The following is a 25,307-nucleotide window of genomic DNA, read 5'->3' on the forward strand; positions in this document are numbered from 1 at the left end:
CACCACTCAAACAGCAAAATAGCAGACAGCTACTCAGCATGGAAAGGAAAAGGAGGAGCAAATGAGACTCAGATGAGGGTAATTAACATTTGGCTGGCAGAGAGGCATTCAGTTGGCCCAGCAGTTGGAAGCTCTTTATCACAGGTAAAATCCCAGTACAGGGGTAGGGCAGTCCTAGATAAGACAACCTGTTTTGAGTGGTAGTGGAGAGGTATGCTGCTGTTCTGTATTGATCTATGTGCTGCAGTATTTGTAGGTAAATAACATGTTTGGTTTTCCTTTTCAGAAAATACATGCTTTTGGTTGTAGTTATGAGAAATGTACCTTGGACCTCCAACATCTCTTTATTAGGAAAATAGTATCCTTAGTGCTGGGCTAGAAGCAAAATGAATATTCTCATAATATGTACTTGGGAAATGGTTTTTTTTAGCATAACAACACAGATTTGGACTACTAGAATCTTGTTTCTTAAACCTATGATTCTTTTGGGATTTCCCCACATATGCAAACTTAATTTTTAAATGTTTCTATAGTTACTCAGTTTTAATCTTGTCTTGTGTGTTGTTACAAATAATGAATTGATCAGGGCTTGATCCTACCTATTAAAATTACAGGGTTGCTTTTCATTAGGCTTTAAAAAAGATGAACAAAGCCTTCCTCCTAATCTCTCAAAATATTTTGCAAAACTTTCATCATTAACTCCTGCTTATGAATAGGTAAAACAGTGTATTGAAAGCTGCTGGGCAAAGCTCTGCTGTGCTGAATCTCTGGCAAGCTTCAGTAATGCAAATATGATGTTGTCAGGCCATCACCGTAACTGACACTTCTGCAGTCACTCAACAGGCTGAAAACAAAATCCTCACCTCTGGCATCTCAGGTACCAGCTTCTTTTACAAACGATCCTGTCTTTGTAACTCATTTCTCTGCCACTAAAAACTCCCTTGATTATCTGTTACCTATATTTGAAACAAACAAGACTATTTTTCATCTGTATGACTTTTATCCTGTATTCAAAACACTCGCTAATGTAAATCAAGAAATGGCACGCTTCTTGGAGATTGAATATAGTGTTATCCTGGGCGTGGTTTAATGAGAGGAGAGCTTCAGGGTTCGGTCCCACTCCTGGTCAGGTGGACCAGCTGCTGGGGCAGGAGGTAGGAGCAACCTAGGCAGACCTCAGCTGCACACAGCCCTCATCAGCCTCCTGTCATTCTGCAAGACAGCTCTCTTAGTTGGTGTTACACTACGTGTATCTCTTTTAACAAAATGTAGCTCCCTGCCTGTTAGTAAGAAGGATAAAAAAAGAAATGTCAATGACTTCTCCTCGGGTCTCACCTCATTGCTCTGCCTTACTTTTATGGTTGGAATATCCCATCATTTTCAGGATGGATTTACATCCTTGACAGCACACTTAAGCACATAGCTATAAATCTCCAGTCATATATGCCATGAAAGAAAGTGGTTTGGATGTAATATCAAGGATGATTTCACCTGCTGTTACCTCTATATGAGCACGTTATTTGCTGTTGCATATTTACAAAGCATTTAACAGGCATTGTTCCTCACTATTAACTAGCAGAATTATTTATCACATGCTTCAGTGTGTGGCTCGTTTTCAGCCATTGCCTCTGGGAGGCAGTGACACAAGAATGAAGCCCCACCGTAGTGGGTGCCTGTGTTTGCAGCTGCAGATACAATGAACCGGGTGGCTGCAGGATGGCTCACCATGGCTGCTTCCTGTTCCTGCCTGCTGTTTTCCCTGTGGGCAGCTCTGCTCTTTATCAGCAGAAGCTGCTGTCCAAGAAATGTTTGTCCACCAAACTGTTCCTCCACTATTGATTTGGTTGCAAAAGCTATTTGCATTTTTGATTGCTGCAACGGCAAGAAGTACTCCATGTTTGAGAGGAGCCAGGTGACGCATGCCATTTCAGAAGCTTCCTAACTGTGATAATTTCATTAGTCTTTATTTATTTTTAATCCTCCCACACTCCCATGGAAAAAAATCTTTATGCCTGCCTTCTTGGTTTTTCCCGTCCCTCATTTCTGAAATGGCAAGATAGCTCATCTATACTTAGAGTTAAATACAAGCGTAAGCTCTGCATCTCTTTTGATGTAGCTCTAATGGAGTGAAGGTACATTGAATTCAGAGTAGTGACCAGAAACCACTAAGTGTCTCTGAGCATTTTTAAGCTTAGTTTTCTTTTTTTTTTTTTTTTTTGGAATAAAATCTACTCTTACAGAGTATGGCACTGTAATTGACTGATTCCTGAGCTAGAGTGACCATTAATTTCTATGCTTCTGGGAATGTAAAACTGAAGAAAATGTTGTTTATTTGGATATTCATCACATGACTCGTTATTGTACATTAAACATTTTTATCTTTAAAATAATGGTTCAGCTATTATCAGCCACAAGATTCCCACTTCTCGGTGTAGCTTAAAGATTGAGACATAACTGAAGTTCTCCCAGGGTGATGCTGAAGATTTAGAGGACTGTTTGCAATGGGAAGTATTCCTGTTTCTCTATGTCACCCAAAAAAAAAAAAAAAAAAAGGCATTTTAATTTCCAAATAATATTTCAGTATCTATGAAGCAGTGGAGACTGATGGTGCAGTCCTTAATCACGCACACCAGAATTGATGGGAGTGAGTAAGGTTCCAAAGAGGAGCCACGGATGATGGATATGGATATATAAAGGATATATATAATGGATAGTCTCTATATTGCAGTTTTTGCTGTTGATATTACTCGGAGCTTAATGCTGGATTCTTGGAGCGGGACGTCATAATGGACAAGGAGTGAGGAGAGACAGAAAGGAAGGAGTAGCTGAAAAAATGTAAAGATACTTTAATATTTTGTCCAAGCTAGCAGCCTTCTCTCCAAAAATAGGCTCTATAGACACCATGAAGTCTGGTTGGCTGATAAATCAGGCCTGCCATGAACCAGATAGTGTTGGAGACAAACCATCCATCTGAGACAGTCCAGGGCCGAGCTGAGCATCAGCAGTGCCCCATGGAAATACGTGGGGTTAGGCCTGCCCTACTGCTCCTGCTGTGGCAGGTGAGAGGGAAAGGGCGCTGAGCAAACAGATCAAAACCATGCTGGAGCCAAGCCCAGAGGAGAGGATGGAAGGAAACAGATGGAGTCAGAGGTTTTGCAGGATTTGGTTTGGATTAGGTGCTGCATCAGTGCATTGTACAAATGTGTAGCTGAAGATGGCTTATTTGCTCTTTTTGTTAATGTAAACTCTTTGCAGGGCCAAAGATATATAGAAAGATATTTAATCTATCACATTAAAGTATTTTTTTGTAGTACTATGGCATGCGTGCTTGAAACAAACCCTGCTAGGCACTGCTTACCCCCTGCCCATTCCAGCCAGGAGCCTGGGCAGGAGGTGGCCCTGATGCCCATCTCTTCCTTTTACATTTGTTCTCCTAAAACAGTTATGGGAAGTTGCCATGCAAAAAGGCAGCTTGGGTTATTCTGCCTGCAGGCCAGGGCTAGTCCCTGTCTAAAGCTCAGTGTCTGTCATGGCGTGCGCAGCGTGCATCACTGCTCAAGCATTTAGGCACACAGTGCTCTAGGAGAGCTCACAAACAGCATGTGTGATTTCCAGTGTGTCAGGAACGGGGCAATCCCCACAGAGTGGGGTCAAACACAGGGGCACTCAGAACAAGCTATTCGAGTCAGGTAGATAAAAGAAAAGGTTACTTTAATCAAGGGATTGCCAGAGAGAAAATACTACTTCTGTGCTGTTGACATTCTCCTTTTTCAGCTAAAGCATATTGGCTGTCTGTCAGTTGTCTCTCCTTCACCTCTTTATATGATATATGGCATTAACTGCAGGTGAGTTTTCCCTTCCCTCTCCTCATCCCTCAGAGCAAGGGATGCTTAAAGACAGGTTTATGTGAAAGGGCAGTGTGCTAGGTCAACACAGCCACCTCACTGTGGAGTGACTTCCCCACCAAAATGACTTATCTCCTTCAGAAGCAAGGTGCCACAGTCACTGAGGTAAGTCAGGCTGAGGTAATACCTAAGGCTCAGCATTGCCCAGATGGGAAGCTCGATGGAGACATCCTGTAAGAGTTTCTGTCTCTTGTAAGCTAGATAGGAATCCTGTTTTGTACAATTTATTTGGTAAATTTTTCACCTTTTTGGCAGCGTGATGATATGTTGACCTTTGGTGTGGAAATTTTTTTTTTTGTTGAGGTAAGTGAAGTTTGTGAAGATTGGGTGATGAGTGTTGATGAATTTTAATAACATAAAAACAGTTTTGCTTTCCAACATTCAGAGCACTTTGTACATGTGCAAGGAGCTGCCACTTTTATGCAGAGGTCTTATACTAGTCCAAAGGTTTCCTGAGCTCAAGCAATTATTGATGCCAGCTGGAGCTCTGGAGAGGCACTTCTGAGTTATCTGGCCAGATACAAATAAAAGTAATAGACCTGCCTCCTAGGCCCAGCTTTAAGGCAAAGCCCCCCAGAACACCAACCTTTTTGCCACTGGAGCACAGTTTGTTTCTCCCTAACACCAGGCTCAGCTCACAGCCCTTTGCCACTGAGTTTCTGCCATCAGTCCATGCCTCTGCTTGCTTTCTTACAGATGTCCTGGGCCTGCAACTGCAGCAGCAAGCCAGGACCCTGAGGGCACTGACAGCTATGTTACCCTGAACAGCCTCACCTGGGGCTCAGCCACACCTGCTGGCTCTAACTGAGGTCACCTCTGGGCATCTAGAACCTTCTCAGAGCTGTTGGGCTGGTGCTTCACCACCTCTGTCTGCTGGATGGACCTCAGCCAAGCCAATGGTGTAGGTCTCTTTTCTTTAGTGCTTGTCAAAGGGCTTTGCTCTGGGGACTGAGCTGTTTGTTTTTTTTGTGTTTTTTTTTTTTTCCTCCCTCCCTGCTCAGGGCTAGTGCATTTCAGAACAAAGTTTTCCTTTCTGCCTGGTAGTAACTCATCTGTCAGAGCAGTAAAACTTTGTGAAGCACAGGACTTGAACCTGGTGGGGGAAATCTCCTCTTTCTGATAACTCATTTGACTGCCTTGTAGGCGTTTAATAAGGTGCATCAAAGAAAATTGCACAGATTGGCTGCTAGTGAATTGTGAGCTGTTACCTTCTGGTAACATCTAGAATCCCACAGCAATGCACACTGCGTTAATATCCAGTTAACTGGGGAACCACATTGTCACCCCATGTGGTGTGTGGCAGGCAGCTCAGCTACAGCAGCACAGAGTTTTAGTGATAGTCGGCTGATAAACCCTAATTAGTCTCATTTCATTGAAAGAATGTGCCCTAACTTTAATTAAGGGAAATTGGACAGTCTGTGCAGTTTCCAGAGGTCCTTTTGTGATTATGGTGTATAAAAAGCAGAGAGTGGTGAGGTCGGTTTTTATTGTGCTGTGTGTGGGTGTTTGGTTTTTTTTTTTTTTTTTTTTTTTTTTTTTTTTTTAAGGGCATGTGTATGTTGTAGCAGATTTCTCTACCCTGCCTTATTCTTCCCATCTGTAAAAGAGAGACCCTGATACTAACAGAGAGTTAAGGTGAAGTTAAGTCATTCATTCACTTTGATAGATCAATGTGCATCATATAATATACTGAAACCAAACATACTCTTCTTTTTTTTTTTTTTTTTTTGGGGGGGGGGATGGGGGAGATATCCCTGCCCCTCAAAGAAAAAAAAAAAAAAGCAAAAAAACATATGCTCGGTATTCCAGAGGCTAAAGCTGGAGATTCAAAGTCTGGGGATCTGAAAGTACTAATCTGCAGTGCTTGGAGAAATGAGTTAATAATGGGCATTTACAAAACTAAAACTCATATCCTGATAACACCCCTGGAAATGAAGGACAAAGATGGCAAAAGAAGCAGTGCAGCATGCTGAGGATAAGTTATTTTTTTCATTGGGCTCTTGGGTGCTGAATTATTCCCTAATGCCAAGTCTGCTGTGGTTTTTCTTGATTACTGTCCATAATTATGGACTACCTTACCACATCCAGACATGCAACGCTGATGTTCTTCTGCAGTGTGTCTGGCAGGAGTCTGATTCCTGAGCATCAGAGGTCTGTGGTTGACCATAGTGGGTTGAGCACACGCAGAGTAGGGTTGAAATGCTGTAGTAATTAACTACGGGTTAATCATATTACTGCAGCTCTGTTATGAGGTTCTCATGCAACGGCAAAAATCAAGGAAAGTAAAAAGAAGCAGATCTAAGCTTATTTATGGGTAATACAGTTTGGATAAGAGAGAGAATCTAATAAGCACAAACCCACTGCTCTCTTCTCTCACCACCTTCCAGAGCTGATTTCAAGACCAAGCTCTTGGTGTAACAATAACTTCCTAGTTTACTTTTTAACACTGCAGTTCAGCTTCACTGTTTTCCTGAGCTGTGCTTTTATGCCAATATGAAGACTCAAACAAAGTAGTTTGTTTGTGGCAATGAGAAAGAGGTACAGAAAGTGTGACAAACACTCCCAAACTTTTCTTAGAGGAGCTGAAAATTTTCTGATGGAGATGCATTTCTTTTTCCTGGGGCAGTGGAGCATGGTCTGCGTGTGGCTGCTGTCCTGGCAAAAGCAGCAGGCAAACCCACAAAGTAAAGGTTGGCACCTGAGCAAAGAAAGCAGGGGAAGAAGGTGGCCTCCCCTGTGAGGCACACAATTACTGACCCTGGAGCAGTATTAAAAACAAAGGCATTTGGAAGGCTAAGTCAAAGGGATTTTTTTTTTCCTGTGCTTAAGCGAAGAAATAAATGACGCTGCAGTCGCACTGTATGGAGTGAGCACCATTTGTAAGGTTGTCTGAGTGGCTCAAGACAGTGCTGTAGTTACTGCACTAATGAACATTGTGAAAATTGGGTTCAGCTAAAAGTAAACTAAATGCAAATCTTTGCTTACAAGTGCTTCATGCAGACGTGAATATAAATGGGGACAGACCTCTTTGCAGAGGCCACATAAACTAATAGGAACAGTGCTGTCAGGAAACAAAAATAATTCTGATATCTGACAACTGACTAATGTAAAGTAACATTTGCTAAGTGAAGAGTTATGACCTTTGCTGGTGCCAGCCAGCCACACAACTGGAGAATTAATTCTGCAAGTTGTTGTGCCAACAGTGGGACTGGTGTCCGGAAACATTAAAACAAAGAGCACAAATCTGCTCCGACAGCGTGAGTGGAGTCATCATGAAACATGAATAAGGCTGTGCTGGCCCTGAGCACACACCGAAATGCATCATTAAGGGATGTTTTTGTTTGCCAGTGCTGCTGCTGATGGCAAGTTTTGTTCCACACCTTGGACAGGAACAGCAAACCCAGCGTGTGTTAGGCTCTGTGTAAAACTCTGTCTACCATACACAGTTTGCTTCTGCACAGCAGTGAGCAATGCACAAGATTAGCTGGGTGTCAGAGCAATGCCAGGTGTTACCAGTAGCACTGGTAGACACAAGGCTTAAAGCAGCCCCACATGTCACTGGGGAAGTGTTATTTCAGACGTGCAGGTCTCCTCCTCCTGCAGGAGGACACGATGAGTGTGAGCCCAACCTGTTGCACCTGAAGACCCTCTTTACATGGGCATGCCTTTGAGCAGCTGCTCTCATACTTTGCATTTGCCCAGATATTGCTTGTTATTGTGTATGTGCCTGCCCATATAATGGGTACCTTTTGAGTGTTAATAATTCACTCCCCACCATGCTCTTTCTAAGGAGTACAGTGCTGCCAAGCATCCTGCTGGTTTCTTGGCAGTAGAAGAAATAGGCTGTACGCAAGGTAATTTAAAATATTGAGCTTTTGGAAACCATCAGTGTTTGCAGCCCTGTTACTGGCCAAAACTGAAGGTTCATAGCTGTTAATATGAAGCTATAAACATGAAGCAGGCAGCAGACCAAGAGAGACTTCACACAGGGAGATAGGAAGGAGCGAAAGCAAGTGCTTTCTGCAACTCTTGCTCCCATTGAATAATTGGCAAACCAAAAGCAGGGGGAAAAATAAAACACCCAGGCTCTCTGAAGTCAATGTGCAAATACTTTTGTAGCTGAGGATGGGCCTCAGTAACCACTTGGTGTGAGCATGGTGCTTTAGCAGAGCACAGGCATAGGTTGGTGCTGTGGAAATGCACAGGACAGCAGCAGTGTGACTGCTCAGTGGGTGGACATCTGCTGGTAGGCTTTTGGCGCAGTAATTAGTAACCCAGGTTTTCAGAAGTGCTGAGTACCTGCTGGCTTCTGTCATCGTTATTAGGTGTTCAATGCCTTGAAAATGTTTTTCAGCCTGGTCCTGCATCTGGAAATCCAAGTGTTGGCAGCAGTCTGCTGAATGCGCCCCTTGGGAGCTGATCCCATGATGCCAGCAAGAGCTGGAGGTAGGAGTAGGGTAGGGGTGCAGGTATCTGCACACAAGTGGGCTTTAATACAAGGACTTAATGTGTTTTCCGAGGTCCCACTTGGAGTTCAGCTCAGTGTACCTGTTACGGTTATGTTTATGGTTGTTCTGAAAGAGCGAAGACGCAGAGTCCGAGTGCATGTGGGGCTGCGTAAAGGCTCCCCTGGGGATTTCAGGTGTACCCAAAGGCTTCTGTTGGGAGCACTTTTTGATGGGAGAAAGGGGCTCCATTTGCGTTTTCTGGGGTCCTATTTAAAATTCAGCTCAGTGTTCCAGTTATGGTAGATCTGGAGAATCGGACCTGCTGGCTGCTTTCTCCAAAGCAGCCAGCAAGGTTGGAACCAAGACCCTGCCCTTCCTGCTCAGGGTGGAGGTCGCTGCTGATCAGCTACACCCTCAGTGCCAGAAACTGCTCTTGAAATAGCATCTCCCTTCTTATATTTTTTCCCCCTTTTTATGTTTAAAGTGGCTCAATGTACGGGGTGTCTCCAAGAAGGTTTGTGCTGCCAGCTGTGCTGTGGTGCAGGTGGTGCCGTGTTTATTCCCTCTCGAACTGGAAAGGCACCGGGTGCGTGGGACAGGTTGTCAGCACGACCCACACGCGTTGTGCAGGTAATTCTTGTTTCCCACCGTGTGAGCGTGCAGCTCCCATCTCATGGCTCGGTAGCACCACGTTATCACAGTGATCCAGCTCCAGGTGCTTTGGGAATGGAGTTGCTGCTAGCTGCACCCCAAAACCATGCGGTACACCCCACCCAGAGCGTGCACTAACACACAGGGCTTTATTTTATATTAAAAAAAAAAAAAAAAAAAAAAAAAGGGGGGGGGAATATGATGTCTGCTAGATTTACTGACTGCTAAAAGCCTCGATGCTTCCCTTCAGTATTGAAGCCTTGAAAAAGAAAAGTGAGAGCACCTGGCATTTTATTATTTACAAAAAAAAAAAAAAAAAAAAAAAAAAAGAAAAAGAATTTTTTTAAAAGTGCGTTTCCCGGCGGTCCAAGGGCACCACCTCGTGGTCGGCTGGGCTGCGGGCTGCCCACCGCCTCTCCTGCCCTGCCCGGGGATGACCGCCTGATTTATCCGCCCCGGGGCCTCGTCTCAGGCTGGGGAAAAGCATTAAAAGCAGGGCTGGCTTTGCAAAAGGGCTCCCAGGGGTGACTGTTTTCCCCTCTCTTTCTTGTGTGGGTGTCTAGGAGCTGTTCTCGTGGGAGAACGGGGATCTGCTCTTGCTGCTTCTTAAGGATATAAACTGTTACGAATGAAGTCTCAACTCAATCTGAATTTAGTAATATTTATACTTATATAAAAAGTATAAAAGGTATAAAAGCTATAAAAGGCAAGTAAACAGCACTGGGTGTGCAGGGAGTCCATGCTCCACCAACAAGCACACAGGAACATCAAATATTCTAAATACATAGAACATTGCTTTACATACTAAACACGAGTATGCCTATACATATGTACAATCAGGACTGCATGGAGTCTCCTGAATCACCCTTCTTTGTTCCCTCTAAACTCTTTTATATTCCTGATGGCCTCATCGTTAAGAGTCTAATGTTATCTCAAGCATGGGGTGTTTGCTGTTGTTGTTATATTCAAAGTTGTTTGACCAATGAAAAGTTGTTTTGAAAAGTACTGCGGTGGGGAGAAGGGGATAAGAGGGGAGCCGGCCCTCAAGATAAAGGAAGGCAACACGATGTCATGAAGTTATGATCAATAAAGAAGCAGAAAGAAGGAATGAAAAGTGTTATAAATGAGGTCTCAACTCAATCTGAATTTTGTAATATTTATAAAACAAATATTTCTAAAAGGTATAAAAGGCTATTAAAGGTATAAAAGGCAAGTAAACAGCGCTGAGTGTGCAAGGAGTCTACGCTCCACCAACACGCACACACGAACATCAAACATTCTCAATATACAGAACATTGCTTTACATACTAAACCCAAGTATGCCTATATATACGTACAATCAGGAAAGGTAACAAACAATCCTCTAAGTTCCATGACTTACTAAACTCGAGTATGCCTATACATATGTAAACCATATGTAAAGCCTCTCGCTGGTAAGCAGTTGTGCGTTATGGGGAATCATACGTCCTTAGGAACAAAGACTGTCCTGGTAGCCTTACAGCTAATTCTCCTTCTTAACAATTGGACAATTTATGAGCCTGAAATATGGGACCAAACTGAGGTCAAGGTGTGGGACTCTGCAGCTAAAAAGGGCAAGGTTGCAGTGGATTGCTTGGCACCTGGCGAGCAGTCTCTGAGGCCTTAAAGAGCCGTGTGGGACCACAGTCAGACACGTGTGGTTTGCCAGACAGTGAGGGAGCTGCGGGCTCTTTTACTGATCCGACTGCTACGCCATCACCATGGGCCCCGCGGCTGCCACAGCCATTGAAGGCTTTTGCTGTTCTGCCCCCTGCAAACGTACAACCTGAACGTGCCTTTTGACCCAGGCCTATTGGCCTTGAAAAGGAGATGGATATGCTTTTCTTCGATCCGGGAAGAACGGGACACGTAAGGCCCGAAGACCGAGTTGCTTGACAACTTAAAGCAAGACATATTGTTCAAAAGGAATGGAAAATGGAGACTTGTTAGTAATCAAGAAAAGGAATGGAAAATGGAGACTGCTAAGTCATGGAACTTAAAGGATTGTTTGTTACCTTTCCTGATTGTACGTATGTATAGGCATACTCGGGTTTAGTATTTAAAGCAATGTTCTGTATATTTAGAATGTTTGATGTTCGTGTGTGCGTGTTGGTGGAGCGTAGACTCCCCGCACACCCAGTGCTGTTTACTTGCCTTTTATACCTTTCATAGCTTTTATACCTTTTATAAGTATAAATATTACAAAATTCAGATTGAGTTGAGACTTCATCTATAACAGCTTGATTTGACTGTGCAGTTCAAAATGCCTGCTGTAGGGAGCTCTAGCATTTTAAAAACCCTAAGAGTGCAGTTAGCCTCTGTATAATGAGCGAGACTTAGCTTAATGCTTTTCTGAACAGATCCTGAAGCTCTGGTTTTCCGTTGATACCACCACAGCATTCATGGTGCTGCTAACCAAGCAACGAACAGCGGTGCTTCTCTTAAAATCCGCGTTCTTTGCAGTGCCATCAAGCAGCTGCAAGTCCATGGCTGGGCCCAAGGCTTAAGGCTGGTGAGGTCTTGATTCAAAGATCAAAGCCGAAATTTCTAAGTGACAAAGTATCCTTTATTGTCAGCGCTGGATGCATGGGGGATCCTTCCACCTAACGTGCATGCTCAAAGTAACAAACTGTCTCATATTTATACAGTGAAATTATGAATATTCAATTAAAGCCTATACATATTCATTACCTAAACCCACCTACTCTCGCTTCGTATGCTAATTAGTTTATCAGTCCTTGTGCAAAGCCTCCCAAGAATTGTGGCAGGGGTCTTCGGGACATGGGCAGTGGTCTTTGGGAGGAAGACTGTAGGTCTTCCTCATGATGTACTTTTCACCTTTTGCTAAAGAATACCAAGTTGGCTGAATCAGTTGTTTTCCAAGCCACAGGAATGCCGAGTTGGCTCAAGGTAGCTCAAGTTTCAGCATAACTGAAGGTCGACAGATAACAGGATGTTTCAATTAACAAGATGCTTCAACATAACTGAAGGTCGACAGATAACGGGATGTCGTATAGTTTGTTCTCATTATATTTTAACTACAAGATTTATTCTATCCTAAAGTGAGCTTGTACAATATCAGTCTTACTTTGGTTGTGCTTTTGCTGCCTGCAGTACGGTGCCCAGGAGAAAACGGAGCTGGAAAGCACGAGTCAAGGCCTGCTTGCCCTTGTAACTCAGCACCATTGCTACAGGTCAGGTTTGTTCTGCTTGCACAGTGTGCTGGTTGAGCTGGGCTCAGTGCTGTGCTTGGCCTGTTCTCACCCCTCTCTGAAAAGGGAATACTGAGCAGAAAGTAAACACTTCCACTATGTTAAATCCTGTATTGGTCTTACAATGTCATTCCTGTGTTGGGGGCTCATTTTGCTGAGGAAGTTCAGGTACAGTTTCATTTTCCTGGTTTGGGCTGCACATGGGAAGGTTGCAGAGAGCTGAGAGCTGCCGAGCAGTGAGAGCACTCAGGGATGCTTTGGTGGTCAGCAGCTCTGTCCAGGAGATCCAGTAGCTTTGGAGAGCCATCAGGATGTAACTCTTACTGAAGCTGCTTCTCTTTCCTCCTGTTTGATTGAAATCCTTACTGCAAAATACAGGGATATGGTTTAGTGGGGACTGTTAGTGTTAGGTCAGAGGTTGGACTCAATGATCTTGAGGTCTCTTCCAACCTAGAGATTCTGTGTGATTCTGTGATCACACCTGCATGACAGGTGATCGGGAAATTCATTTTCACTGGATAGGGAATTGACTTTTATTCCCCAATGAATGGAAAAAATGGACTTCAAAAATTCAGATTTCTGTTGTTCGCTTAAAGCCACAAAGCACTGTTTAGTTCCCAAATGCAGGAATAGCAATTTTTGCTTTGTTCCCTTCTTGTTTGCTTTTCCTTCTTTCACTCTTTTTTCATATTGTTAATGAAAATAAGAAACTCAAAAAGAGGGGAAAGAATGGAAGGGGGGGGGGAGGGGGAGAATAAACTTGCCGTTTCTTTCTGGAACTCTTTTACTGCTAGAAAATTTGAAATATGGTTTTGATCCTAGTTTGGTTAGTCCAGAGAAATTGTACGCTAAGAAACGAGCCTGTTCACAAGTATTTATATCTCGCAGTGCTCTGACATGCTTTTTACCTCACCCTTTCTAAAGGGAAATAAATATAGTGAGCTCCTAGTGCATTTTCTTTTCCATTTTGGTACCAGGGGCAATAGTTGAGGGTAAAAAAAAACAATTCCTTTGCTTCTTCTCTGGCAGCTCAGTCTTTTCTGACTCCCCAAAAAGGTCCAGGCGGCTTACTAACAGAGGTATATGGATGTCCTTTGCTGTTTGGCACACTTTGCTGTTCCAGACGTGAATCCAAAGACAAAATCTGTCAGCTTGGGCAGATTTGAACATCCCAGGTGTTCCACTGCAGCTCAAGAAATAGCTGACCTATTGATCCACATACCTTGTTAGATGCTCTGCTCCTCTTCCCATTCTATTATTTTCTTTTCCTAAAGGCAAATTTCATTTCTTTACTTGAGGCTCCTCGCTCACTGTTCGATAGTGCTCACTTGTAGCCCACTACTTGAGCTGAGTGGGAGCAGAGGAGAAAATGAAGAAGGCAATTAATAAGGAGCGACACAGTAGCAAGCTGTGATGTATGGACAGGGTGCGTTGGTGACACACACATGGCTCCTCTAAGAGTCACTTAAAGACGCGTGGCCCTCGGTGTCTGTCTGAAAAACACGCTGTGGGCACATAATTAAAGGCTGCATTATGGGGCACATACATCGCGAGGTCAAACATATTCCACAGATGGCATTAATTCATTAATTTGTTTACTCGTAAGCACTGACCTTTTCAGTTAGAATATTCATTTGAGTTGAATGCACATAATTCCTTTTTTTTTTTTTTTTTTTTTTTTTTTTTTTTTAATGTATACCACAGAAATCTTTGAAACCTTCACAAGGATTATCAGTCAGTTTGGGGTCCTTACGTTACAAACAAAGTCCTGGGTTAATTAAGTCAGATAATAGGTTGGCAGAAATAGAAAACTTGTGTCTTTTCTCAGATTTTGCCAGAGGGTTTCCCAGCCACTGGGAACTTGTAGTAATGTTTTATGGTAGATCTTGTGGAGATCACCACGCACGTTGCTGCTTTCCCTTAAATGCTTCTCCAACTTGGATCCCCAACCCATTAAGAGGTAAGCTATTTCTGAGGCAGTGTTGCTTGCAGGAATTGTTGATTCCTGGCATTCCCCCAAGCAGGCTGTAGCTCTGGGCTTACCCTCCCAGCCCCGAGCTGTGCCCTAACATGAACACCCAGCATTTTTTGGAGCATCCCCTGCAGCTGCCCAGTGACTTGTAGATCTGCATTTTCCCTTTCTCTGAACTTCAGCCCTAGGCTGACTCACAGGCCAGTGAGCCAGGATTTAAGTGAGTCTGTGCTGCTGTGAAAGCTTGTCTACAACAGAAGACATCATAATTATGATCCTGGCTGTCGTGGACTTGTAAAATACTTTGGGTTGGAAGGAATCTCAGGTGAGCATCTAGTCCAGGCTCCTGCTCAGAGCAGATCCAGTTATGAGGAGATTTGCAATGAGACTGCTACAGCTGGCAGTGCTGTGGCTCCCAGAAATTCTCCCTCTGGGAAGCCATTCAGAACCCCTCTGGACACAGTCTGGATGGCCTGGTCGAGCCCACTTGAGCAGAAGATTTGGACCAGATAATCTGAGCAGGTCCTTTCCAGCCTCAGCTGTTCCCTGAGGTTCTGTCATTGACTGTCAGTTTAGAGTGGACTGAAATGGATGAGCTTACCAGGAAAAAGTACAGAATTAATGGAGGCAACCCTTGGATAATCATTTGGGTCCGGCCGTTTGCTCCGTCCTTCCTACGCTGGAAGAAGCCAGTAGCATCATGTCTCTTTTTCCCTTTGAACTGCTGGGTGATGGCCATGCTATCTCTTTGGATAAATACACCTTTAAATAAATTTCTTCAAACTGCAAAAGAGTCCAACTCCCAAATTCCTTTCCCAGTTCAACTTTATATTTAATGCAGATTTTCCAGCTTAAACACATGGGCTTTACTTGAGTGCTCAGACACCACATTGACATAAGCTGGAGCAGAAACCACATTTAGGAACCCCTGAAAATCTTCTTTAGTCAGAAGCTTATAAGATGCAGAGCAAAAAATGCAAACAGCTAACTTTAAAAGGGATGTGCTCTAGTTCTGGGCCTCCCACTTTTCTCCCTAGCACGATGACAGATGTGCTTTTGCATTCACTAGAGCCAAGCTCTTTCTTGAAGGTCAGGTGCTGGGGGGTTAAAAATGGTACGACTGAAATTAAATTGCCTTGCCTGTTGACACATCTTCTAGTTACGTGTGCCAGTGTATAGTGGATATTTAGTGGCTTCTGCCACAGAGGGTTGTTTGGGCAGGAACAAAGGAAGATGCCTGCAGTGAAGAGAGCAGGTACAACAAGCACTCTGCTTCTAATAAGCCGTGGCGGGTGAGTCTTCCAGACAAAATTCCTCTTCAATAGCAACAGCCAAGTGTGTGTGTGTGTGTGTTAGGTGGGCTTTTCACCTGCGATGGTCAATGCTTTACCTGATTTCGTTTCCTGTCTCTCCTCTTCTCTGGGCAAGTTACGGAGCAGTGCCAAAGTGTCGTTTTTGGAGACCAGTCTGGCAGAGCTAGCTCAGGGGTTGGTGGCGATGGCGTTTGCAGGGGCTTGGCTGTACCTTAAATCCTCTTCCTTAGTATCTCCCTTGTAGTATCCCTCACCTCTCTGGGCTCCTGCAGTGTAGCAGGGCAGTGTCTGCAGCCCTCTGCTGGCCTTGCTCCAGCCTGTGGACACCCTTTTCCTCCAGAGGGCACCAGAGCGCTGCGCATTTGCCGTCTCTTCCAGCCTCGACTCAAGTCACCTCACCTGGAAAAGCCCGTGTGCTCCGGTGTGGGTGAGTTGTGCTCTGCCAGCGCTGTTTTCCTGAGTGCTGAGTTTTCTGGGCCAGCTCCCGAGCAGGGTTTGGCACCTTCAGAGGGGCTTAGCCTGAACCCAAATCCCTGAATTTCAGGTGAAGGCATGCTGTTTGCTGGAGCCAGGCAAACATGCTAAAATATGTCCCCGTGTCTCTCTTCTTTCCAGATTACTAGAGTTAACCCAACTCTTTTTAAAAGGGAGGGCTTTCAGGCACTGACATCCTACCTGTCTCACACTCCTGCGATGACGTGCCCTGACTGAGCCAGGCTGTGGAAGAATCACAGAAATATCTGGGTTGGAAGGGACCTCAAGAGGTCATCGGGTCCAACCCCTCTGCCAAAGCAGGTTCCCTAGAGCAGGCTGCCCAGATAGGCATCCAGACGGGCCTTGAATACCTCCCGAGAAGAAGGCTCCACAACCTCCCTGGGCAGCCTGTTCCAGCGCTCCGTCACCCTCACCATGAAGAAGTTCTTCCACGTATTGGTGCAAAACTCCCCGTGCTCCACTTTGTGGCCATTGCCCCTTGTCCTGTCCCCACAAACCAGCACTGCCAAGGGGACGCCCTGGCTGCCAGGGGAAACCGCGCAGGGGCCGCACTGACTGCTGAGGATGAAGCTGCCGATGGTGGAGATGAAGCCGCTGAGGAAGGGGTTGAAGGGGAAGGTGCTGATGCCGAGGCAGTAGCCGAACTGCAGCGCGCCGGTGAGCAGCACGTAGAGCAGGTAGGCGTCCAGCACCTTGAGGCAACTTGGCATGCTGCTGCCATACTCAGCCAGGAAGCGCCACACCACTGAGCCCACCGAGCCCATGGACCCTGTGCTGCCTGACCCCGCCACGCCCAACATGTTGAGAATAAAGGCACCGTCTTTGTACTGAGATCTGCTCCCATATGATTATCTTCTTGCAGACCGTATGATTATCTTCTTCCTTGGTGCCCCGGGGCAGGGATCTCTTGGAACATCTCGTAAGGTAGTGGATAGGATTGTGGCACCTATCTCTCTCTGTTTCTGGATCTCTTTAGCATGACACATTTAAGCTAGGTCAGTCATAATGCAGCTTGAAGCTGAAAGATGAAAGAGCTGCAATTAACACAATCAAGCCCGTATTTTGTTATGCACAGCAATTGTTAATGTAGACAAGCAGACAAAGACCTCTCCCAGCCTATGTGTACATGAAAACTTAGCAAGCACATCAATAAACTGCTCGTGGAGATGCTCTTGACTATTTTTGTATTTTAGCCTTGTCATCAGCAACTTTTCAAGATAATTGCGTTGTGTGGAATGATTACTACAGAACGAAAGAGCAAGCTCCAGGGTAGTTTGTCTCCATGGCAGTTCATTTTTCAGTGATATGAATGATGGTCTTAATCAACAGGTCCGTGCAATGGAATAAATTCCATGTTTCATCATTGCTTTGGGATGCGGGTTATTTTCACTGATAGCTGTTTTTTGTAACCAGAAATAGCTCCTGCTGCATCCCAGCAAAGAAAAGGACATATTTACATTAAATTAGTGTCTTGTGCTTTATGGCTGACATTCGCTAGGATCTGGATGCCTACAGTGTTGAAAGAGAAACTGAATTCAGACTTTGTCCTCGGTTCGTTCTTGGTCATCTTTCTGGAGGGGCAATTCCAAGTCCTTGTTTCAGTACGTAGCCAGCTCTTAGCTTGTGCCTTTCTTGTTTGCCCCTGCTTGTACTGAGCTGAGCATCGGTGGGAGTAGGTAATTAAAGTCACTGAGCCACCATTAACTAAGTGGATGCTTGTTAAGGCTGCTCTCAGTGAGGCGTACAAAGTGTGAGCAGAGCCAAGGAAACAATTAGGTTGTCTTGGCTCTTCTTCCAGCATTTTTTGTCTTCCCTAAAGATTGTTTAGGGAACAATTTCTTGATAATATTTTGTTGCCTGAAAATCAGGCCAAATCAGTACTCCAGGCTTTTCAGCCCTTTGCCCAGGATGTAACTCGTGGCTGTTTCCCTAAGGAATTCCGTAAGAATTCCTTGGCTGGTGAGCACAGCTCTCCAGCAGCCTCGGTGAATTTCTCAAAGTGGCCAAGATGCAGGAGGCTTGGTTTCATCAATGGGCTTGTAGGCAAGTGGTCTTTAAGGGGAGGTTCTTCTGGTACCAGGTGATATTAAACCAAGATTCTTTGTCTGAATTTGCCATTCACCTAATGAAAAAGCTCATTCTCATTTATTAATGTCTTAAGTATGTCCATTTATGATTAAATATAGCCTCTTCACTAAGTATTAGGACATACCCCGTACTCAGCTGTAATTGCTTAAATGTGTGTATTTATTCATGTTGACTCCTCATTGTCTGCTGCTTTAGCGAGAAGACTTACTTGGGCTGGGTTTTTTGGTTGTGTTTTGTTTTCCTGGCACCATGTGTCAAGTAGCTCTGGGATAGAAATAAGAACATAATTAAACATGCAGAGAAGTGAAATCGAGTTGAATGAAATAATATTAACTGTATGGGATTCAGAAAGAAAGACAGAGAGAGAAAAAAAAAAAAAAACTTATCAGATATATTGCATTCAACACTGGTTTATGGAGCAGAAAGCTACTATCACTTGAAATCAGCAAATTGAACCAGTTTATGGTCTCCACGTTCTTCTGGTTTTTCTAACCAGCAGCTCTCAGCCTTGTCTCATTTTATCTACTGGTAATAAGCATCCTGCTTTTCCAACTCCAGATCTTTCAAAGCTAAAGCAGCAAGGTGAGAAGATGCTGTATCTGCTGCAAGTTCCTTGTACTTAGCAAACCCCAGTGCTAGCTGGGTGAGGTGCAGGGACCCCTTTATTTTTACCTCCATGCAGTAGAATTCTTAAATGCAGGCCTTATAGAAATCACATGCAATCAGCAAAGGTTAACCATTCACAGCAACGCTGTATTTATTAGTCTTGGAGTGGAGACCAAGGAAATTCATGTTTACTTTCTGTGCTTTAAATGTTCTTGAGAAGTTTTTATCTTTGGTCTTCCTGAAAGCTTTCCCTCTTGCTTACAGCATCTTAATGGCTCTTCAAAAGATGAATAAAAATTCTCAGGGAAAGTAAATCTAAGGAGCTGTATAGAAAAAGAACCGGTCTAAAACTGAAACTGTTCACCTGGGAAACAAAAAAGATTGCACTTTAGCATGCAGAGAATACTTCTCTGGATTTCACTAAATTGCCCCTGCATTAGCACAGAATCTCAGGAGAAACACGTAGTAGGTAAAACCAGAAACACTTTAAATGATTTCTGGGATATTAAATTCACAAAGACCAAACGATGTTGTGCTAGACTATTTATTTTGTACTACTGTGGGTAAACCAATGGATGTGCACTTAATTTTCAATTATAGGGACCAGCCATTACATGTACTGTGTGGGCCAAATCCTGCCCTTATTTGCAATTACTGAAGTCTTACTGTAGCCAATAATCCTATGTGAAATGGGTGGCTCTTGTGTGATGATACAAGTTGTGATAGAAAACAAGAGCAGAACACGTAACTCTCCCAGTATTTGCCCATAAGATCCCAGCGAAGAACAGATGACAGCAGCCTGTCCTCTGGAGAAGTGGCATATTATTTTGAGCTTTTTTTTCAAAAGAAAAGGACTTTTGGTGTCTGTATTGGGTCAGGTGAGCTTCTGTCATCTCTAATCAATGTATCATCTATGGTAAATGATGCTTGTGCTCTTTAACTTGTCCAGAACTTGTCCTCTTGGCTGTTAGCTGGTGACTGCTGGGTTTGAGCAGCTCTGGGGATGGGGGATCCTGCACTGCTCTGCTCCAGCTGACCCCAGCTGAATGCTGGTGGCCAGCAGCAGTTGTTGCCAGGACGGCTAGATGGGAGAGGTCAGTGCCATAGGGTTTATTTAGAGACAGCCATGGTAGACTTTAAATAGTGACTGATTTCATTTAATGTTTTGTATTGCCAGGGTACTTGTGTATTTTCCAGTATTAACGATGTTTTCCTGGCAGAACATTGCTGTATCATTTGCTCTCAACTTGCTTCCAGGTCCTTGACTGGCTTCCTTGTGGAAAATAACCAAATTTCGAGACGGCAGTTCCCAAGAGCGATGAGTACTGTCTGTGCAGCGTCTGTACTGTGCCTACCAGGACGGCTTCCATCTGTGTGAGCTTCTGAAGGGCACCTGCGTGCCCCTGTCAAATAGCAGAGCTGCATCCTCATCACCTTATTCTCTCAAGAGCCATCCAGGTACCGAAGCAATACTACCAGTGTCCCTAATATATGCACTCTGGGGTTCTCTTGCTTGGGGGCAGCAGGTGGCATTTCTCAGGGGAGGCACCGTGCTCAAGCTGTTCAGTAATGCTTCTCACCCTCTCACCTCCTGACTATTAAGGTCCAGGTTGTTGGATGAATGCTTTGGCTTGTAGCTGAGGAGAGAAGCACTTGCTGCAGATGGTGATACTCACATTTGCTTCCTTATTGACATCACAGCAAGGGAGAAAAAAATCTGTCCCAGCTAGTAGCCCCATAGTCTTAATAGATTGAGATCTCCAAAATTTTACCTTATAAATCGTACGTTTGCAGATCAAAACTGGCATATGGCTCTGTGTGCATGCAACAGGAAGGCACAGAAAACACGAGGCTCATGCAAAGCAGAGATATAATCAGTAATAGCACAACTGCCATCACTTAAGCAATTACAATAATGAGTATTGTTATCCTCACTGTAATACCACAGCTTGGTATTGCGGTAAGAGGTGTATATGTTTCTTTAGTGTGTTTTATTTTTAAATGAGAAGGGTCAGATAAAGGAAGGGGACTATAGTAACAAGATGCCAAACTGCAAATAAGGGGTATCTGGACTCGCAGAGAATGTAAGCTGAGTAACCAGATCCACCCTGCCTTGGCTCTCCACTGTTGCCTGGAAGAGGAAGCGTGTTGGTTTTCTGGAGCCACTGAGATCTCCTAGCCCTCAGCCCTGTGCCTAAATCCAAGCAACTCGTCACATCCACGGGCATTACCTAGCGTTATCCAAAGGTGTGACTGCCATCACCTCCCCCTCGGTACCTCCTGATGGCAAAGCCAGCAGAGCTCAGCCATCCCCATCTTCTCTTTGGGTCTGTGGCACAAGGGGGACGTCGTGCCCCAGCGATGCTCCCCAGGGAGTCGGGTGCCCCCATGCCTGCTGCCTGCAGGCTGAATCCCCTGGGATGCGCCACCCCAGCAGCGCCTCTCCGGCAGCGGTACCACAGCAGAGGGGGGGGATCTCTCGTTGCCATGACAATCAGCCTGTCAGCATGAACATTTCTTTCTGCAAACGGCAGTTCAAAGCTTAAAGCGATGCTGCTGCCTCTTGAGTGCCTGCTAGTGCCATGTGCAAACAGAGCTGGGCAAAGCTTTAGGAAAATGAGGGGGAAAATGAAAAAAAGCCAGCTGGTGCTGTGCTCCCTGCCCCACTTGGGCTCCGAGCGATGGGGGAGCGATTGTTTTCTGTGTCTTTGTTCCCAGCTCTGGCACAAATCAAACAAAGCCTCCCTTCCCCCAGCGAAGCACCCGCACTAAGCTGGAACATGCCAGGGTGAAAACGGATTAAAAGAAAACTCATCCCTGCCGCTGCAGATGGGCATAGAGCAGTGGGATGGAGGGTGCTCTGCCCCAGGGCTGCTGGCGGCTGCTGCTAATGGGGGGCTCAAACCAGTACGCTTGGGGGTCCTGGGGTATCCACTGGGCCCTCCTCTGTCTTCTGCACCTCTGACAGCAATGGGCTGGGAAGGGCCGTGCACAAACCTGCTGTGGGTGTGAGCCCTGGAGTGCAGGAAGAGCTGGAGCTGCCTCTTGCCACACTGGAGGGAGCTCCTGAGACAGGAAAAGCGCTGCAGCGTGCTCCAGCCCTCCCAAGTTACACCAAAACCATAAAAGCAGGTATATTTCGGGATGCTCTTAACAGCAGATGCTGGAAGACAGGTTGTTTCTTTTCAGGCATTAGATCCTGAAGCATCAAGGTATTTTTCTCCTGTGTAGATAGGCCTGCTGTACATTTTAGACACTCTTATGTAGATCTCATATGCATATAACTTTTTACATAGGGAATCTGACTTTCTTAGAGCTGTATCACCCTGGGAGCTGGGAGGACTGAACTTCCAGGTTTAGGTGATACAGCCTTGCACTGTTGATGTCCTTTTCCCCCACCAGCTATCCTACAAACGAGGGCAGGTACAGCAGGTGGGGACCCTTTCAGCCAGACCCGTCAAGAGAAAATCAAGTCAAAAAGCCTCGCCTTGCTACAGTGTTTGGCTGCCACTGAAATGCAGGCTAACGCTGGTGAAAACCTCTAAGAGGGGACTACAGGATAAGGACAAATAAGACTGTATTTCTGTAGTGTTGGCACTTTTCCTCAGTTTTTGTTTCTACTTGCTTCAGCCGCCAGGTGCTGAGCAGTGATGGTAAACCCCAAGGACTCCCTCCTGTGTGGAGTGAGGTTCAGAAGGGACAGAAGACCCAATTTCACCCTGGGGTGGAAGACCCAAAATAACCCCACAGCAGCACCTAGCAGAGGGTGCAGCAGGGGCATGGCTATGATTTGTGATCCGTGGCCAGACAGATTTGGGAGTGATGCTGAAGAGCTCTTGAGCCGTGGTCAGTTGGACGCAGCGTTCCCCAGATGAGCCAGGACCCCGCTGCCCAGGAAACGCCGCTTTTCCCTGGCGTTGCTGTGCCAGCTGGAGTGGATTAAGGGAGGAATCCCTCATTTGGGAAGGGGGACTCCTTAATCCCCGAAGGATTTAAAGATCCTAGAGAGAGTAATCACAGCTGGATTAGTGTCTGCTGGGGAGAACGGCGGGAGAGGGCAGTGTGGCACCGCCAGCCCCGAGCTCGGTCTTCACCCGTGTTTGCAGCTCCTTTTTCCTGCCCCGTGTCTTAGATATACACAGGTAGTTGAAAACACAAACCCCACAGAAAAGAAGACATTACAAAAGCGTGTCCGTGTTCAAGCCATGGGGGGTTTCCTCCAGGTGAGAGCTGTGTAAAACATGGCTTGGGCAGGTGACAAAGGGGAGGGTTTGCTGCAGCTGTCCTTTTGGTGCTCTTGCAGTGCTTCTGCTGTAACAGACCGACCAAGCCGCTGGCCAGAGGAGGTGCCTGTTGACAGACACAAGCTGGTTAGGGCCATCCCCGTGCTCCCCAGAGGTAAGCTGGCCTGCAGCCATGCGAGGACACCTGTAGGTATTGCCCTGGGGACAGTTCCCCAGCACTGGGACTGTAACTTCTGTGGTTTGTGCTGAGTGTGCCAAACCCAGCTTCTTCAGCAAGGTGCGACTTTTCTTGTTCATTTCTTTGAAGCCCAATCCCTGTCATATGGGGTTTTGGCACAGCTATAATATAAGTAAAGCCTTTCTGCCAGCTGAGGCATGTTCCTGCTGGGAGATCCTGCAGGAGACTTGGACCACGTTGGCTTTTGCAACTGGCCCCAGTTATCACCACTTATTTTATCACCATTATTCCCTTTGGGCAATATTGCAGGCCCTTTGGCATGCTGCTCCAGCCTTGCAAGGGGGGGCTCATCACCTTGGCTTTCGATCCATTTATTATGTTCCAAACAGTCTTCTTTGAACGTGCCTTTGCTTTCAGTTTTCAGACCCTCTGCACCCCTTCCTGCAGGCCTTTGTTGCCCCCTGATGCTCTCCTGGCTGGGGGTGAGTTTAAATCTCTCTCCTTCTGCTGTATGAACCCACTCTCTGAAAGTGACATCACTGATGAAGTCAATGTCTCAGCACAGCAGAAAGGAAAGCAATGTAATAACCGAGCTGCCAGGAGCCCGGTGCCCTTTGCTTAAATCACAAGAACAGACTGCAGCAAGGCAGGGGGCTGTTCTGATCCACTGACATTTCCAGTGTGAATTGTGCACAGGACAGACTGTTTCAGCCAAGGTCCTCTTTAAAGCACTCATTGCCTGATACCAAAATGAATTCAGTAAATACCTCCAAGGATGTGATCCCCAATCTCTGCCATTCAGTGCTGGACCGGGGGACAGCATTTTTCCCTTTCCCTCTGCACGTGCTCAGCCACGCTGCTGCCGGCTGAGCTCTGCGTGCATGCAGCCGTGGTGTGGCTGTAGGTGTTCAAGCCTCTGACACCACGACTGGTTTGTTGTGTGTGCCAGATGGGATCGGTGGTCGTGGCCTGCTTGCTAAACCAGGTCGGTTGACGTTAGCAAGGCAAGCAGAGCAGGCAGCCTGGTGCTGCCTCCAGCTGTGCTCACAGGAGACCCTGAGTGGTACCAGCAGCAGGAGGAGCACAAGGTGTCCTGGCAAACCTGTGCACGGTTCTGCAGTAGCCTGCAGGAATCCCCGTGTGCAGCAGGTCCTTCTCCATCTCTCCTGTGGGGCCATCAGCGTCACTGTACAGCCTGCAGGGTGCTCAGAGGAGATAATGCTGCCCGAGAGTAACAGCTAGCGGGGAGCAGTGGGAGACAGATGAAGGATTTTTATTGCTGCCATATGCTTTAAAAAACCATTCCCAAGGTAAAGGAAGTCCTTTACCTTGGGAATTTCAGTCTAACTTTAACAGAGCCAGGCTAGCATTGCCAAGGAAGTAACCGCCTGCTGGTCCCTCGGACACCTTCCTGCTCCTGCGTGCATTCCTCATCTCTTCAACGCACCCTGCCAAATGTGGGCTCCTTCCTGATTTTTCTTCCTTGATCCAATCAAGGACTTTTCCGTGAGACGGGACACTCCTTTTCTTTGGAAATAGACCACACAGACAGCCCAAGGGTTTTACTCCTTCAGGTCACCTGTCTGCCAGAGGGCATCCTGCCGAGAGGCAGGAGATGGCTCAAAACCCACATGGGAAATCTTTCTGAAACTGCAGTGCTGGTTTCAGCATCCTGTCCTTAACCCGCCAAGGTTAGCGCAGGAAAGGCTGAAGCTGATTTGTAAGCCAGCCTGCTGCTGGGGAAGGGGAGGGAAGTCTCAGCAAAGCCACTGGCCTATTAGCTCTGACTGCTAGAGGACACGAGGTGGCTTCTGGTGTCAGAGGAAGGAAATGAGCGCTGGTATCTTCAGCAAACTAATTTCAGGCTTGTAGCAATTCCCCTTTCAGTTTAATATAATCATCTTTGGTGTCTGCTTTACAACAATGGCTTTGTACTGCTAAACCTTCGCTGCGCATTAGCAGAGGCAGCTGGAATTTGATTTTGGCTGTAGTGAGAAACCTTATTATCCAGCACGGGGCAAATCTCTCAAATGCAGGAGCATGTCAGTACATAAATTCAGGTTGCTCTGATCAGTTTAATTTTGAAGACTTAAGTAAGAGGGGGAGAATATATTCAGGGTACTTTGATACTGGCAAAGGAACTATAGAAAATGTTATACCAGGTGACTGCAGTTACG

At 45.6% G+C, this 25,307-nt stretch overlaps 1 protein-coding gene across 1 annotated transcript; it reads right to left on the bottom strand.

The window, feature by feature from the left end:
• Nucleotides 1-13,688: 13,688 nt before the first annotated feature.
• On the bottom strand, nucleotides 13,689-16,814 carry LOC309877070 (dolichyl-diphosphooligosaccharide--protein glycosyltransferase subunit DAD1-like; the record flags this gene model as incomplete). Its single annotated transcript, XM_082758149.1, has 2 exons — nucleotides 13,689-13,739; nucleotides 16,428-16,814. The coding sequence occupies 2 exons, from the start codon at nucleotides 16,812-16,814 to the stop codon at nucleotides 13,689-13,691; spliced, it is 438 nt and encodes a 145-aa protein (XP_082614275.1).
• Nucleotides 16,815-25,307: the final 8,493 nt, after the last annotated feature.

Source organism: Aythya marila (assembly GCF_965140915.1).
Source record: "Aythya marila genome assembly, chromosome: 3".
In the NCBI taxonomy this organism is placed as follows: domain Eukaryota; kingdom Metazoa; phylum Chordata; class Aves; order Anseriformes; family Anatidae; genus Aythya; species Aythya marila.